Source organism: Xenopus tropicalis, chromosome 2 (assembly GCF_000004195.4).
Source record: "Xenopus tropicalis strain Nigerian chromosome 2, UCB_Xtro_10.0, whole genome shotgun sequence".
NCBI classification, from domain to species: Eukaryota; Metazoa; Chordata; class Amphibia; order Anura; family Pipidae; genus Xenopus; species Xenopus tropicalis.
The window spans coordinates 43,374,588-43,392,349 of record NC_030678.2 but is presented as its reverse complement, the minus strand read 5'-3'; the positions used below and the strand labels follow the sequence as shown (position 1 = coordinate 43,392,349).

The following is a 17,762-nucleotide window of genomic DNA, read 5'->3' as shown; positions in this document are numbered from 1 at the left end:
ATATCTGAGAAGAGAAAATGTAGTTATTGCTTATTGGTTTTCAGAAAGCTGGATATTCTGCATTAGGAAGAAGGTTACCCACAGAACCACTTAAAAGAGTTAATTACCAGGACACTAAATAGGACTCTAATGCATTGCCCATGCTTTTAAATTGGCATGATAACTGTAAAATGAATGTAGGATAATTACACCAGTCTCAATTGATTATAGCCATTCAGAATAGAAAAAAATGAATCGTTTTAGTTAATTGGCTGCAGAGAAATGCCAGTGATAACTCTGTGCTTCTATTTCTTTTCCAGTATGAGACTAGATATTATTCATAGTGGGAACTGATCCTGTTTGCAAAAGATTTTCTCACTACTGTATGAATAAGGAACGTTCTGTTTGCTGCTTTCCTTGGCTCATATTTTCATAGCAAATGTCTTCTCTGATTGGAACCGTCGTCTGTGTATCTCAGTAGGCACTCAAATTAGCGAAGGCCAATTAGACTTTCCAAGAAAAACACTATTATGAATAAAAGATGGGAAAGCCTAAATAATTTTAGGTTAATTGCAAACTAAATCAGAGCTTTAAAGAAAATTACATTGAAAAAGTCCCATGAACACTCTAAAACACCAAAATGATGCTTTGACTTGTAGCAGCTGAAGAAGTTCCAGTAGTTAGATTCATTTATTGAAAGAAGCTTTTTGGTCAGTTAACTGATTAAATCATATTCATCATACTGTATAGGTGCAACATTAATCAAAGAAAGGCAGTAAAGCCCAGCTGATGGTAAATGTACATTTTTTTTTGTGTGTGCAGTATTATTCAATATAGCTGTGCTCTGTTTATTTATTGTATGATCTGATCACTGAATAAAAGTACCCAGGAACATGATTTCTTATGGAAATAATATAATGGATTTGGTCTGTTTTAATTATTGCAGGCAATGGGAAAGAAAATGCCACCCACTGTGACTTCACAGGAGCCGATGAAAATAGAGACAGAGAGCAAAACAAAACGTAAGTTGATTTACTGTAGTATGGTTTATCCTGTAGGCTGAATATCAGTTCAATGTTTAAATTGACAACGTCTCACATAGGGATCTTAAAGGGCAAGTTCTCTTTGGATAGAACATGGGCCTATTTGTGTTAGCCCCACTGGGAAGCAACTACCATGTAACAGAATCCATTCCCCCTGCAGTACATACCCGGTCAGAGAGCTCTTGCTCCTGGGCTTCTTTCTTTCCCATTCCCCCAAGGGTGGGGGAGGAGCTGGAACCTAAGTGATAGGAATCATAGGGGTGCTTTAAACACCTTTTATCTCTATGGGACAGGAAATCACATTACACTGATTAGGTTTGTCTATTACTGGTATAACTAGAGGCCTGTAAGCTCTGGTGCCTGGACCCCCTTGTTACCCCCAACTTCCATGCTTCCAGTCCCATGCTTCCACAATTCTTAATTCTTAACCTATCCATTTCCATCCATTAATATTCAAACAAGCAAATAATTTTCACCTTGGGACCCAAAAGAGATTCTTCGGTCCCAGAGCAATTGCAACCCTTGCACCCAAAGGCACTTATTTTCATTTCTCAAGTATAAAGCTGTGTTACTGCCCCAGATACAATGAGCAGCTGCTGCATTATGTCACAGTGCCACCAAATACAGACTATAGGCCCCTCTGTAAGGGTTAATCTTTTTAACTCCGTATGTGCTTCTCTGCACTATATCTAAGCAGTCACGAACCGGTTCGATTTAATCTGTGCGTCGGCGAAACATCTGATATCATCTGCGCATGTGCGCTGATCAGGGAACTTGTATAAACGATACAACCAGTATGTGTATTGCAAACAAGTACGCCTTTATTTTGTTTTGATATTACTTATATAGTAGATAGAAAAACACATCCCATTATGCTTACGTATCATGGGTGGGTACATTGCAATTATTAGTAGAAATACAGAAATTATTTAATTAGCTGCTGAAGCTTTATTATGATCTCTTAGCCTTGAATATTAGCTGAGATAATCAAGGCCAAAAGCAACTTGGACAAAGACAAGATAGTGAGGATAATCATAACACTTGAAGTAACACATTCACAGGCCTTCATGATTGAAAACAAAATTGTGTAAATTCAGCATTAAGCTATTTAAACCCTATCAATCCCCCTATTAGTCACCAAAGTGACTACATATGTGAAGCATAAATAAGCTTAAGTTGTTCAGACTGAGCATGTGAAATCATTTTTTGAATACGTTTACGAAAAATACATGAGAGATATAAATTGAAAAATACAAGTAAAACAAACATAGTAATAACAGCAAAAAGTGAATAAAAAGACTTTGCATAATAGCAGAACCTGTTGGAGACCAGCCAGTGAAGGCATCATACCAATGGGGTTGCAGATCATCTTGTATTTTAGAGCCCAGAGAGAGCAATTTGTTCTTGGGAGCAATGTCATGCAATTGGGTATCATGCTTACGATAAGCAGCAATCATGTTAGTGTTATGGATAATAAGTGATTGATGTACAGTATTGGGAATCTGATCCTACAGGTAAGGTAGGTGGGAAATACAGAAAGGAACGATGGACAGTGGGGATAGGAGAAAAATAATAGGTATAATTATACCAACGTAAAAGGGTGACGTTAGTGAGGCAACCACTGAAAGGTAGTGAGGGATCTATAGCAGGAATTAATTTGAGTTGTTCTAGTTGGGAAATGGAAATCATCTTTTGTATGTGTTTGCAAAAGGTACATGACAAATACAAGTTGAACAAAAAATAAGCAAAACAAATATAACTACAACAATGATAAACAGATAGAAGAAGCTTTGAACAATAGAATAGCCAATGTGTGACCAACCTGAGAATATATCATACCAATGATGCTGTAAATTGTCCTGTATTTGAGATCCTAGGGATATTAACTTGTTCTAAGTTGCTACTGTTTTAATAGCTGTGTCATACAGTTATTGGTCATGTGACAAGCGGCTATAGCATTAGTATTATCAGTGATTAAGGAACAGTACACTGATAAAGGGATCCTATACTGATCTAAGGTAAAGCAGATGGGAAATACATGAATGACTTATGAACAGTAGGAAATGGGAGAAAAATAGTAAGTACAATTGCAACATCGTAGCAGAGTGACATTTGGCAAAGCAGCCACTAAAAGGTAGAGAAGAATCAACAGCATAAGCACCGACAGGAAAGTCTGTAGCTAGGCAAACATACTGTGGGACAACTGTAATCATTACAGAATAGTCAGATAAACATTCTAATGAATGTAGTACATTCAAATCTTTGTGTAAAAAATAAGGTTCAGCTGTGGTTTACTTGGTATTCAGCCTTGAGCATTTTAACCTTGATGGCATTGGCAAAAAGAAAAACAAAAAACAGCTTGTCCAATAACAGGATGGCTAAGATTATTTTAGAAGGACAGAGACAAAAAAAAAAAAAAACATGTATACAGATTTTTATACACATAGAATAACTATGTGTTAAGGTGTATCAAGATGGACACACTTGATGTTAAAAATAAACTATGTGCGGTTAGTGATAGGAGTATAATTAATAAAAACTAACGCAAGGTCTACAGGAAGAGAAAAATTAGTGACATAAGTCCAGATATAAGTAGTGGACACAATGTTATTCAAAAAGGTTAAATCATAAACAACAGAAAAGTAAAGAATAATAGATTGGAATGCAGTGATATTAGATATGGAACAGTTACAGGTGGTGTTAGAAAACATAAAATAACCTTTACCAGATCTGGAACCTTATAGATAGAGAAAGTTGCAGACATATTCCATATAGTACAGTGATTATTAGCAAAGCAAGTTAAATTATCTTTAAGTGTAAATAGTAATAGCATTGAATCAACCTCATTGCATTATCCTAATTCCATTAAAACCTTTAAACAAAGAAACTAATAAGGTAAGGTGATTAAACTTCATGTTTAACCCTAGATACTATAGATAAATTGGTTGTAGAAATAGAAAAAATGTCATTAATGGGAGGCTTATAACAGAGACTGAAGAGTTTCTGCAAATGAAGAAGAGTAGATGCAGTTAAGTAATATTCACAATGGGATAAATATCAAAAGGAAAATAAGAGGCTGCACCAAAGTGCATATTTTGTCTATTTCCTGTTCATTACAGGTAGTTATCAGTTCTTGAGTTTCTCTCTGATCATCCTCCTGGTCATCCTGGTCATTCTGTCTGTCCTGATGTCTTGGGGCGGTGTTATCAGGCAAGAAGAGGTCATCTTTGGTAGTGTTATAATCTTTAGAAGGTACTGGTGGTGGTAGCAACTCGGGCAAATTTCACTCTTGAAGCGTGAATCCACTGGTCACTGGAGTCTGCTAGAATGGAGGTTGGTGTGATGGCAATAACTGTGGCTTTGGGTCCAAATGGAAATCCCCCATTTCGATAACGATGCATCTGTAGAACAACAAGAGAGTCTTCAGGGCAGAAGGTATATGTAGGTTCCTGTGTGGGTAAACAAAAAGATAACATCACCATAGTTGCCATTCAAAGTAATGATAAAGTTATGTACATATTCTTATTTGAATAGTTCTAAATCACTGGGAATAATAAGTGGACTTCTAACCCAAGGAGTTAATAGTTAATGGACCTGACTAAATGACTATATCAGGGAGTTGCACAACTGCGTAGTCTGCCTGGTACTCGTGATCTGAGGTCCTGGTACAAGAACTCTCAACGAAAATGTTAATAGTATTCTCTAAGGGATATCCTATAAATCCCCTCTTGGTGTAGTACTATTATGAATTTCAGTAACACACAGAGCTTGTAACAATGGATTGCTATCAGGATTAGAAAAATTTAATAATGCATTGAAAACTGCTGCGGGACTTTGTGTTGTAGAAGCATATTCAATAGTTAAAATTTTGCGTGTCAAGTAAGACGTCTCATATATAGAGATACATCTTGGCATTAAAAATAAAATACATCAATACATAAATACATGAAAAATATAATCAGAAATATATTATACAATTTGAAACCCTAGAGTGAATATGGGTCTAAAGATTCACAAAAGGAGAAATATAGATAATCGAGGGATATGGTCTTTAATAAAATTACAAATAGTAAGTTCAATATAATAGGGTAACTATACCAATATCCTAATCCATAATAAGGGAATAAAAATTGACTGCTAAAATATCTAGTCACCGGATGCAGTAATTAAAAGATATAAATAACCCCCATAGGGAACTAGCTCCCAAGAATACCACCCAATAGGTAGGAGAAGCCAGAAAGGATAGTAGTAGTAACAGTACTGAGGATAAGTGTTCTAATAAATAACCAGACTCCTGGTGTATGGAGTAATAAATAGCATTACCAATTGCTATATATTTTACATGCAGACACCACTTGCGAGCTGGTATATAATAGGTAAGGAGAAAATCCCCCACGCTTAGAAATAAACAAAGTGACACCCTCTGTCCCGGCCGGGAACTTACTCAGGTCACAGTGAGTTACAAGCCTTCCGGAGGATCGCGCTCCTACACGCGGCGCAACGCCGTTGCGCTCCTGATGATGACGTCACTACTGTGAGCCAAGAATCGTCACTACAGTGAGCCAGGAATCGAGCTACGGGTCCTCCTAGGTTACAAAATCCGACGCGTTTCGCGCACTTGCGCTTAATCATGGATTAGTCAATCACGGGGATCACCATTCATTTATATACCCCTCAGTATTACATAGACCTACCCCCTTCCCCTGCTGCAAATGTTAACCCTTAGGTGGTAATCCTAAAATCTAATAACCATAAACCCTACAAGTTGTCCTATAAACTTAAAAATACTGGCTAAATAAAATGATACAGTCACACAGGGTTAAATGATCTACCTTCCAAGAAAATAATATCAACAACAATATCTAAAATAAATATCAAAATAAATCATAATAATTATCTGGTATCTGTATCTGGTAAATGTATTGCTATATCATATAGAGACATATACAATAATCTTTAACAACGCCTAATATTAAAGTTTAATTGCAGATTAAACTTTGGGAACCCGTTTTGCGCCTAGTTATGCGAATCTTTACCTTGGAGATTGGGAAGATAGTTTTATTTGGGGTCCGAATCGATCACCAGCCCTAAAGATGTATCGTCGCTATATAGATGATCTATTGCTTATTTGGGATACGAAAATAGCCTCTTTAGAGGATTACTTTATGACTTTGAATGCTAATGATCATGGCTTGAAATTTTCCTTTAAGTGCAGCGATGAAAGCATTGATTTCTTAGACCTAGAGATATATGTCCAAGATGGTAAGCTATGTACTAAAACTTTTTTTAAAGAAGTGGATAGAAATACATATATACTTAAAAGTAGCCACCACAAGGATACCTGGCTCAGAAATATTCCTAGAAGTCAGTTTACTAGAATACGTAGGAATTGCACTAATGATTATGATTTTATGGAACAGAGCATATTCCTTTTTAAGAGATTTTTAGAGAAAATGTATGATAAGGAACATCTTGTTAAAGAGTTTATGAAGGTAGCTGGTGACAATTTCGCGGTTTTTCTCCCTGAAGTAGGTGAAGTAGTTAGAGCAGATCAGATAGGAACCATCTCATCAGCCAAATTGGAAAATGTACAGACTAGAAACAAAAATAATCTGGATTGTTTTTTGGAGAATAGGGATAATCTGGAAAGGTACGTTAGACACCAGCCAAACACAAAAGGCAATAAGTTAGGATATCATAAATTCAATCGGGAAAAGACGGGGAGGGAGATAGGATCTGGAATAATATCTCGGGAGAAGGAAGGGAGGTTTAAACGGAAAAAGTTTTTTATTAATAAAATAGACTGTGTAGATGTGATACAAACCACTGTCAATGAGTCGTCCGTTGAGCATGGCGAGTTGGCCTTGGTGGTCCAGTATCACTATAAATTGCCCGAAATACTTTCTGTACTTGAGAAATTCTGGCCTATCCTTACACATGATCCTTTTCTAAAAAAAATTTACCAAAACATTTACCTGTAATATGTAAGAAAAATAAGACTTTAAGAGATATCCTAACGCCCACTGTATTAAAACTACATAGAAAAAACTCTACGTTTGAAGGAGAATCTATTCTAAATTATTTTTCCAGTATCTTGAAGGGAATAGATAGGACAAACAACATGACCTCTAGGGGATGGCATAGATGTGGCAACTGCTCCCAATGTAATTATTGTCCGAAGAAGATTGTAAGCATTAATTACTATAATTCAGAGAAAAAATATCCGATTAAGGGCCATATTTCTTGTTGGTCTCAGTATGTGGTCTATGTAATAGAATGTAGTTGTAACAGAAAATATGTGGGACGCACTATAAGATCTTTTCGCACTAGACTGTATGAACACATTCGGAAAATCAGACTAGGATCTACAGAAATACCACTATATAGGCACTTTAGAGATGTACATACATCAGATGCTAGACACCTTAAGGCCTGGGCGATTGAACATATAGAAGTGGATTATCGAGGGGGAGATAGACTTATGGCCCTAGATAGAAGGGAATCTTTTTGGATGTTCTCATTGAACACTTTCGAACCGATAGGTTTTAATGAAAATTGGAACGTAAAATCCTTTTTAAGTTAACCACTAGATGGCAGCATCACTGGGGGACTAGTGAGGTAACCCCTGGGGATAGCTATGAGAACCGCTTTTAAAATTTTAAAACTTTAATATTAGGTGTCATAAAGATTATTGTATATGTTTCTATATGTTATAGCAATATACTTATCAGATACAGTTTGGTACCTTGGTTTAGGTAGTCTCATTATTGGGGGGATTAGTGAGATAACCCCTGGGGATAACTATGGGAACCGCTTTTAAAGAGACAACCCCTGGGGATAACTATGGGAACCGCTTTTAAACTTTAATATTAGGCGTTGTTAAAGATTATTGTATATGTCTCTATATGATATAGCAATACATTTACCAGATACAGATACCAGATAATTATTATGATTTATTTTGATATTTATTTTAGATATTGTTGTTGATATTATTTTCTTGGAAGGTAGATCATTTAACCCTGTGTGACTGTATCATTTTATTTAGCCAGTATTTTTAAGTTTATAGGACAACTTGTAGGGTTTATGGTTATTAGATTTTAGGATTACCACCTAAGGGTTAACATTTGCAGCAGGGGAAGGGGGTAGGTCTATGTAATACTGAGGGGTATATAAATGAATGGTGATCCCCGTGATTGACTAATCCATGATTAAGCGCAAGTGCGCGAAACGCGTCGGATTTTGTAACCTAGTAGCTCGATTCCTGGCTCACTGTAGTGACGATTCTTGGCTCACAGTAGTGACGTCATCATCAGGAGCGCAACGGCGTTGCGCCGCGTGTAGGAGCGCGATCCTCCGGAAGGCTTGTAACTCACTGTGACCTGAGTAAGTTCCCGGCCGGGACAGAGGGTGTCACTTTGTTTATTTCTAAGCGTGGGGGATTTTCTCCTTACCTATTATATACCAGCTCGCAAGTGGTGTCTGCATGTAAAATATATAGCAATTGGTAATGCTATTTATTACTCCATACACCAGGAGTCTGGTTATTTATTAGAACACTTATCCTCAGTACTGTTACTACTACTATCCTTTCTGGCTTCTCCTACCTATTGGGTGGTATTCTTGGGAGCTAGTTCCCTATGGGGGTTATTTATATCTTTTAATTACTGCATCCGGTGACTAGATATTTTAGCAGTCAATTTTTATTCCCTTATTATGGATTAGGATATTGGTATAGTTACCCTATTATATTGAACTTACTATTTGTAATTTTATTAAAGACCATATCCCTCGATTATCTATATTTCTCCTTTTGTGAATCTTTAGACCCATATTCACTCTAGGGTTTCAAATTGTATAATATATTTCTGATTATATTTTTCATGTATTTATGTATTGATGTATTTTATTTTTAATGCCAAGATGTATCTCTATATATGAATGTTTTTTATTTTAATTAACTAATAAATAATCATTGATTTAATTTATCACATTTATTTGATTTGAGCGCCGCCTCTGTGTTTAAACTGTTGAATTTACTATTGGGGATTAGTTTGGAGGAAGGCAGCTATTCACTTTGTTGTAATTCACATTTTTGGTGTGGGGACACTTTAGTTAAGTATTTTTCATTGAAAAAAAAAAAAAAAAAAATTTTTCACTAGCGCGGATAAGGTTTAATATATAAGTAAGACGTCTCCACTAAGGCGTTGGGAAGTCTTATGTTGGGTGGTAATGTTTTATAGCAAATGTGTGACTTGGTGTGAAGTATGCAAGATAGTATTGTGACCATTCGTGACTGACTATGACATTTCTACAGCCATAGCACTAGCTGCTAAAGCTTTGAGACACGCCGGCATCCCCTGTACCGGAACAAGCATTACTTTGGAAAAAAGGGCTATCGGACGCAAATTGCCTCCAGACTCCTGAGCACAGACTGCAGTCATGGTTTTACAGGTGTCCTTAACATACAAAAGAAAAGGTTTACAATAATTTGGTAGTCCCAAAGCAGGGGCTTGAACCAGAGATTTATTAAGCTGATAAAACACATTTTGCATAGCTGGTGACCATATAATTAACACATATTGATCTTTCTTTGTGCACTGCCCAAGAATATTGTATTAGTATTCAACAGACTCAGCCCCCATCTGAGTTTTGTGTTTAGCAATTTTGTGACCTTCAAGTGCAAGGTGTTGTAAAAAACAAACCATGTGAGCAACATTAGCAGCCTGATTAGGACTACACAACAGTAGGTCATTGACGTACTGAAGCAGGACGGAACCATGGCTAGGAGTCCATGACTTCAAGGAATTTTGGAGCATCAGGGAATGGCCACTGATGAAATCCAATAACCTTAGGGATGATGGGTCTAGGTATATTAGGTCCCATCAAAAATAAAAGCCAATAGTAACTGTGTCTCAAGGTCAACTGGGACCGAGGAAAAAACATTACTTTAAATCAAAACTGTGAATACAGACACATCACAGGGTATAGATGTAAGTAGAACTGTCACATCAGGAATAATGAACACAATAAGTGTAATTAAAGTGTTAATGGCCCTTAGGTCTTGGATTAAACAATATTCAGACCCTTTTTTTTAAATTTTTTTTTTTTATGCACTGGGTTGACTGGTGTGTTGTAAGGGGAGAACAATCAGGCGTGAAATGCCTTGCTGTAGGAAGGAGTTAACAAGGGGACAAATACCATTTACTGATAGGATACTGTTTGAGAAAACAGGGTGAGAATGCAGGTGTATAGAAACTTTGTATGGTGTACAGTCAACAAGTTATGTTTGAAATCTACTGATATCCCGTTTCTCTTTCTTTGTACTCTCAAAACAACATGCTGCTTTTTTCTCTAACACTTTCTTATCTTTCTTACAAAAATAGCAGTGAGGCTAGGCCATTCAGAAATTAACTAAAACAAGTTTATAACTTTAATTGTGCCATATGTCCTCTAACATTCTCTGAAACCTTTTGTTTACAGGCTAAAGGTGGCCATACACGCACCGATATTATCGTACGAAACCTCGTTTCGTACGATAATCGGTGCGTGTATGGCATGTCGGCGAGTCGACCGATATCGCAGGAAGCTGCCGATATCGGACGACTCGCCGATCGGACAAGTTTGAAAATTTTGATCGGGCGCCATAGAACAATCCTATTGTTTCTACCTCCTTACCTGCCGATTCAGCCCTGAATGGTGTGTGGCGGATCTTACAATGTTTTGTGCGACCGATGGTCGTACGAAACATCGTCGGATCGCCACGTGTATGGCCACCTTTAGGCAACTGCCATAGACTATCAGTCCATAATCTTTCCATTTCTACATGCATTGACCCTGATACATACATACAAGATAGATAAGGCAGGCACCAGGATTTTTCTAGGATCTGGAGCATTTATTAAAATGTTCCTAAAATCTGAAGGAGTTAGGGGTTTCATAATTAATGAATCTCCTACAGTGAGAAAGGGCATAGCTTTGTTAGGCTGTGCATTAAAGGAGTTGTACTAGAACTACGTAACCCCATTTTTCTATCTAATTGCTACCTCTTGGGCTAGTAAGATGTTTGTAAACACACAGAAAAGCTCTTTTAGGCAGAGCCCTCCTCACCTCTTGTATCGGTTATTGATTGCTTTATAAATAAATGTTAACAAGAATAATAATAATATAAAAGGATATAAGTTATCTTTGCACGGATGTAAGTGTTCCTTCCAGGGCTGGGGTCTTTTTGCAGTGGGAGGTGTAGTTCCAAACAGATTTCTTTAGCATCACTTAGTCCTCGGGCTGCAGTTCCCTCAGTGAAGATGGGATCTGTTACAAAAGAGAACACCTGGCCATGCACTTTAGTTAGTTCATAAGTTAATTGAGATACAAAATTATTTTTTATTATATTAGACAAGTACAATAATCATTGGGAAACAAACAATCCCAAACGGGATTAATAAGGTACATAAGTAGATCAATACAATGAGCAATTCAAACAATTTTACAAGTGACTATAGATGAAAAGGTAATGGCAGAAAAACATGGATTATTGTGATACAATTGGATAAGATTAATACTACATTAAACAATTCTTATTGATACAATTAAACAGGCTAGTAGAGTTTGGAAATATTCATGGAACTATGGATAGTAAGGAGATGAGTCCAAATGAGAACTATCATTGGGAGAAAGGGTATGCATGAGGAATCTCCATTTAGATAAGAATCTTGTGCGGTTTTTTGTATTACTAAATTTGAAAGCAATGGCTTCATTTGTACAGAGAATTTGTAAAATAATCCTCTTTGCTGCTGCCAAAATAAGGTTCAGGTAATTTATGGAGTAGGAAATGTTCCCAAATTTAGGCTGAATTAGGTGAGACACTTGTATAATGTCTTCTGAAAAATTTTAATAAGGCAGATTTTGGAGTCAGATTATGTTTAAAGTCCAATATAGATTTTAAATGGCTCTCAATGACTTGCCAAAAACTTTTAATATGAGGGCAATCCCAAAGTAGATGAATAATGTTTGGAAGCGGTGTATTACATTTGGGACAATTTTTTAAGGAAATTTTTTTTTTTTTCAATCAAAGTTAAAACCTTTATAGGCTAGATGGATTAGTCTAAAGTTTTGCTCCCTCCAGATTTCTGTATGGATGAGTTTATCAAAATGCTTTATGCAATTTGTTAAGGTTTCTGGGGAAATTTCTGTATGTAGATAGATGGACCATTTTTAGAGATACAAAATTAGTGAAAGCATCAGAGTGTAATTGTAACTGTTGGGAAAACAAACATTCAGCGCTGCGGAATATGTTGGCGCTTTATAAATAAATGTTAATAATAATAATAGTAACACCTTAATCTGGGAACCGACCCAAACAAAATTTTAAAGAAAAACAGTTTACAATTTCTTTCTTTCCTTTTTATCTGATATTCCTTCCCCTCTCTGACTGCCATCAGCTCACATACTGAGATCCCTTCCTCCACCATACTATTGGTTTGATCCCTGGAACCCAGTAGAAAGAGATATCCAGGGTCCTAAATTTCTAACTCAGTTTTGCTCATTTTATTCACACTCTAACATCCCTTCTGTAATACCAAAGAAAAGTTCAAATACACAATTTTGACACAACATAGCTTTCCCGCACACTGTACTAGGTTAACCCACCAAAGCTATGACACCCCACACACACACAATCGCAGTGACTATCCCCTTTCCAACATGTACACCTCTCAGCTGGAATGTAACCATTAACCCCTCTTATCCCTGCACATAAGAATCCTCCTGCTACTGAACTTCATAGACACAACCTTAGACTGTTAACAGAGACCAATTATAGGGAGGCAAAAGAAAACATAGAAAAACAGAATACATCAGGCAATAAATACCATGTGCAGGTTCCGTTAAAATGAGCTGCAAGCCTGAGAAACCTGTCTTTGCTGGCTGCCAAGAAGCCACTGCGAAATTACAGACTAATTCACAATAGGATATGGGGATGACACGGTAAAGAAACTAAAACCTAGGTTCTTATCGTGTCCCGGAGGTGATCAGTCTCCGTCCCATTCCGTGTAAACTATCTGGAATTCTTATATATTTGGCTTAAAGACAGACAAAACCTGCAGTCTCACATTGGGCTCAAATTGTTAAAGACATAATCAGTCCTCACGGTATTTATTCCTGTCCAAATTAGTTCAACAAAGCGTGTGGGTGCGCACCGAAAGAATCATACTGACACCAGGTTCAGTATTCCTTGCAAGTTTATCACGAATGAGTAATAGTAATTTCTTAGCATTTTTATTTCCTTTATTTTCAATTTCGTATAATGAAAATTAATTGCAACAATTCCAAAAAAGCAAACAGGCTGTACTGGGATCAAGGTCCCTAAAAAACCTTATTAGCTCAGTCAGAGGTATTCCTTAATGTTGTAATAAATTTTAGATGACCAGTTTAAAAATATAAGTGTTACGATATTAAAAACATTTACTTCTAAAGAAAATAACAAAGACACAACACAGGCAAACAGTAATTCATCCAACAGTACCTTTGATTTTCTCTCGCGATCAAATCTTAATACCATAAATTTCCAAAATTGAAAATATAAACACATTTGGCAAAACAAAGTCATTAGGGCTGAACTGAGATCAAGGTCCCAACAAGACCCACAATGACTTGCGATCACTCTTAATACCAGGTGTGCTTATATGAGCAGATACATAAAATACAGTTACAGGTACATATAACAAAGACAGGACAACACAGGAATACACATGCAGAGACGAATCAGTCAGTAAATAATGTTTCCCACACACGTCCTGAGAATCCCTAATTCTCTTATTATCTCTGTATCTCTGTATCTCTGTATCTCTTTTTATCTCTGTATCTCTGTATCTCTTTTTATCTCTGTATCTTTGTATCTCTTTTTATCTCTGTATCTCTGTATCTCTGTTTCTCTATTAGACTGCTAACTGTACTCTTTTTAGATCGGCCTGTAGGGAAGAGCCAGAGGTAAGAGGAAAACCATCAATTAAGATGTAAATTCTACTTACCGCTGGATTCTCCCGCCGACCCCACTTCTTGACACCAAAACTGTAAGGGTTAATCTTTTTAACTCCGTATGTGCTTCTCTGCACTATATCTAAGCAGTCACGAACCGGTTCGATTTAATCTGTGCGTCGGCGAAACATCTGATATCATCTGCGCATGTGCGCTGATCAGGGAACTTGTATAAACGATACAACCAGTATGTGTATTGCAAACAAGTACGCCTTTATTTTGTTTTGATATTACTTGTATAGTAGATAGAAAAACACATCCCATTATGCTTACGTATCATGGGTGGGTACATTGCAATTATTTAAACCCTATCACCCTCTAAAGCAAATTCACAGTTGCCCCTAATTTTCCAATTTTTTGCCCCACACAGCTGCCTCTAATTTCTACAGACTATATCTGCTTTTGACTCTACTCCTGGAAATGACCCTGGTTATTAAGAATGTCTGACTGCACTAAATAATTCCAGTTATCTTATGAACCAGGAATTGTTACAAAAGCAAATGGCCTTGGTATAACAATGGCTGCCAAATATGTTATTTGTGGTACCTAGTTCCATTCTCATGGGGTCAAAGACACTTAAGAATTATTCCTAGATTATTCTTAGATTTTGGCATCTATGTAAACCCTATCCTTACTGCCCCTTAACCAGTGCACCACCACCAGCTTCTATAGCTGTAAACCAAAATACTTCCACTGATGCTGCACTCTGTCTGGGTGTGGTTGAAATATCTCTGATTGGAGGTTTATGTTTAAAACCCAGTTTTTAAAAGAGTGAATTTCAGATTTGCAATATATGCTGGTAGTTGTAGTTTACAAAGCCAAAGGATTGCAAGTTTGACAGACTTGGGAAATGTTGTGGGTCCTTTACACTTCTTTGTGTTCTGAGAAAATCATATAAAAAGTGGTAATTTACAGCTGGAAGTGCGGTTGTGGTCCCACAAATTTCCGTGCAGTTAGCATAAAAAACACTTTCTTTAAAGGTAATTGTGTCAAAATGTGCTCCTTGCACTACCTTATTGTTGCACTTGGTGCTACTATGTCCTTCCTGCCTTGCGTTTTGAATTGAGTACTGCTGTACCTATTGACAAAGGGAAACCCTGGGGCTAACACCACCTTCTGACCAGTTGGCAGCGCCAGGGTTCCTTTTGCACACTTCCGCCTGAAGCATCTGGAGCAGGCTTAACTCACACCCTGAACACTGGAAATGATTCAAGACTGACTTCCACATAATAGTGTCTGATTTGCAACGAAATGTGCATGCGATTACGTTCATTTTGACGAATTGGCTGTGATAGGGTGAGGCACAGCATGATTGCATTAGGTTGCGGTATTGCACTTTGCTCACTACACTTGCAGGCATAAATGAGCCCTAAAGTATCCACTAGCTTTTATCCTGATTCTGTGTGTTTATGCTTTGTGGGGCAGTTTTTAGAGACTGAGAAGCCCCTGATAATGAGCTGCTTAAAAGCTGCCACTTAGGCAAGGGAAGGGTTTGTTTGTGTAACAGTAGATAAGAAAGCTATGAACAAATTGCCCTCTTTATAAAAAAAAAGGGGAGGTGAGTGAGTTCAGTGAACATAGTCCAACTTTCAAAGTATGCTTTATAATGGCAGCCAAATAGGAAAATATGGATTTTTTGAAATTAAAACAATAGTCACAAGTCCTATTTATTGTGATTACTTTTAATGATAATTGGTATTTTTAACAGAAAGTGCTGACTAAATCGTCAAGACACAACAATAAGAGGAAAGGTTTAGACTAAAATATATTACTGTATACATCCTCTTCTTTACATTTGCTGAACATGAACATTGCCTCTTATAAAACCCATTTCCTACTTTCTGTACAATAAGGGACACATTTATAAAGCTGTGTAACATATATCAAGACAAAGGGCACAGTGTAACAGTTAATAAAATGGCATATTCAGAAAGCTCTCATGAAGTCCCTATGTATGAATTAACACCATGAATAGCAATTGCAGAAATAGGCCATTACAACAGCTAATTGTTATATTTATAAGGGGGAGTATTTTACTGAACACCAGATTGATATTTTTAAAAAATGACATTGTTTTACACCACCAGCAGCAGCACCAAGCCTACCCTGAGGTCCAGGAACTGTGAGCTGGGTTTATAGGGGTTAAGAGGCATCTCAGGGAGGCCCAGCTTTAACGCATGCAGTACCCAGCACGTCTCTGAATGCAAGATGGCTGCAAGCATGCATTTTTCACACACCTGGAGAGAGTTGGATGGGAATGTAAGACCTTGCCCAGCAGAAGATCCCCTGTGATCTTGAACTCTCCTAGAGCACAGACAATCTCAAGGGCCTGCAATGCCAACCATACTGGCATATATTTGAGTATACAACTAAACTCCTGTGAACGGCCAGTTGGTTAGCACCCATCAGGCCTAGAGTTGCCACCCTGAACCTGGTTACATACTAACTCTTTTGATGGGCAATTGGTATTTGTACAAAGACGGTAAGATCCCTGGAACCCTATATAGGGACTCTAAACTTTAGACTCACCCATGTTTGTAGGGTGGGATGGGGTTTGTTATGTTTGCTATATTTCTTTAAGTCAACAAAATCTGTACTCTTCCTCATTAGCAAAACCGACTATATACTGCCTGCAAGGGGAAGGCCACACCCACTCGCGTGGCACACATACACCAGATATGGCTAAATGATCAGTTACATCATGAAGCATATTTGCAGTATACTTTATTTAGAAAATCTGTCCTGTTTCTTTCAAATAAACAAACATGCAGCTTCCAGAGGGAGAAGAGACGAACAGTTAACTGAGCTGCACAAGATCGCTTATTTATAGAAACAGTACAGATTTTCTAACTAAAGTATACTCCAAATATGCCTCTTTTTAGGTGGAGAAGCAGTAGATGCAATATATATTTTTTGCCTTTACATCCCCTTTAAAACAGTTTAGTGCTTTGGTGTTCTTGTACTTTAAGTAGTTGACAACTATTACATTTACTAAGCTTCATTGAGACTCTCTGGTGCTTTTCTACAGTTTGCCCGTGGTTTGAAATGTAAATACTGTGCATTGTATATTGGTGGATACGTTTATATGGTTCACAGTTTTACTGCAAAATTAGAAGTACAGGTATGGGATCCCTTATCCAGAAACCTGTTATCAATCAATCAAGTTTCAAATAGGCCTCCCATAGACTCCACTGTAAGCAAATAATTGTAATTTTTAAAATTGATTTCCTTTTCTTTTTTCTCTGTAATAATAAAACAGTACCTTGTACTTGATCCCAACTAAGATATAATTAATCCTTATTGAAGGCAAAACAATCCTATTGGGTTTATTTAACGTTTAAATGATTTATTAGTAAACTTAAGATATGGAGATCCAAATTACAGAACATAATAATATCCCTTATTAAGAAAAACCCAGTTCCAAAGTATTCTGGATACCAGGTCCCATACCTGTATATCTATTTTAAATCATATTCTATCCAGAAAAAGGTTTTGCCTTCTATACCTAGGATCCTACATCATATTTAAAAAAAGAAAACTGTTTTAGCCACACTAAGGGGTATATTTATCATGCTGTGTATAAAGTGGAGTAAAACATCACCGGTGATGTTGTTTATAGCAGCCAATCAGATGCGTTGCTTTGGTTTTCTAACTGGGCAACATCGCTGGTAATGCTTCACTCCACTTTTTACACAGTATGATAAA

General features: G+C 37.0%; 1 protein-coding gene across 3 annotated transcripts in view; it reads left to right on the top strand.

Moving 5' to 3' along the window:
* sh3kbp1 (SH3-domain kinase binding protein 1) overlaps positions 1-17,762 on the top strand; it is a 189,059-nt gene that overhangs the window by 137,468 nt on the left and 33,829 nt on the right. For all 3 annotated transcript variants that reach the window (XM_002935188.5, XM_012957475.3, XM_031896735.1), the window contains one exon: positions 926-1,001. In XM_002935188.5, the coding sequence (XP_002935234.3) occupies positions 926-1,001 (76 nt within the window). The remainder of the gene's footprint in view (positions 1-925; positions 1,002-17,762) is intronic.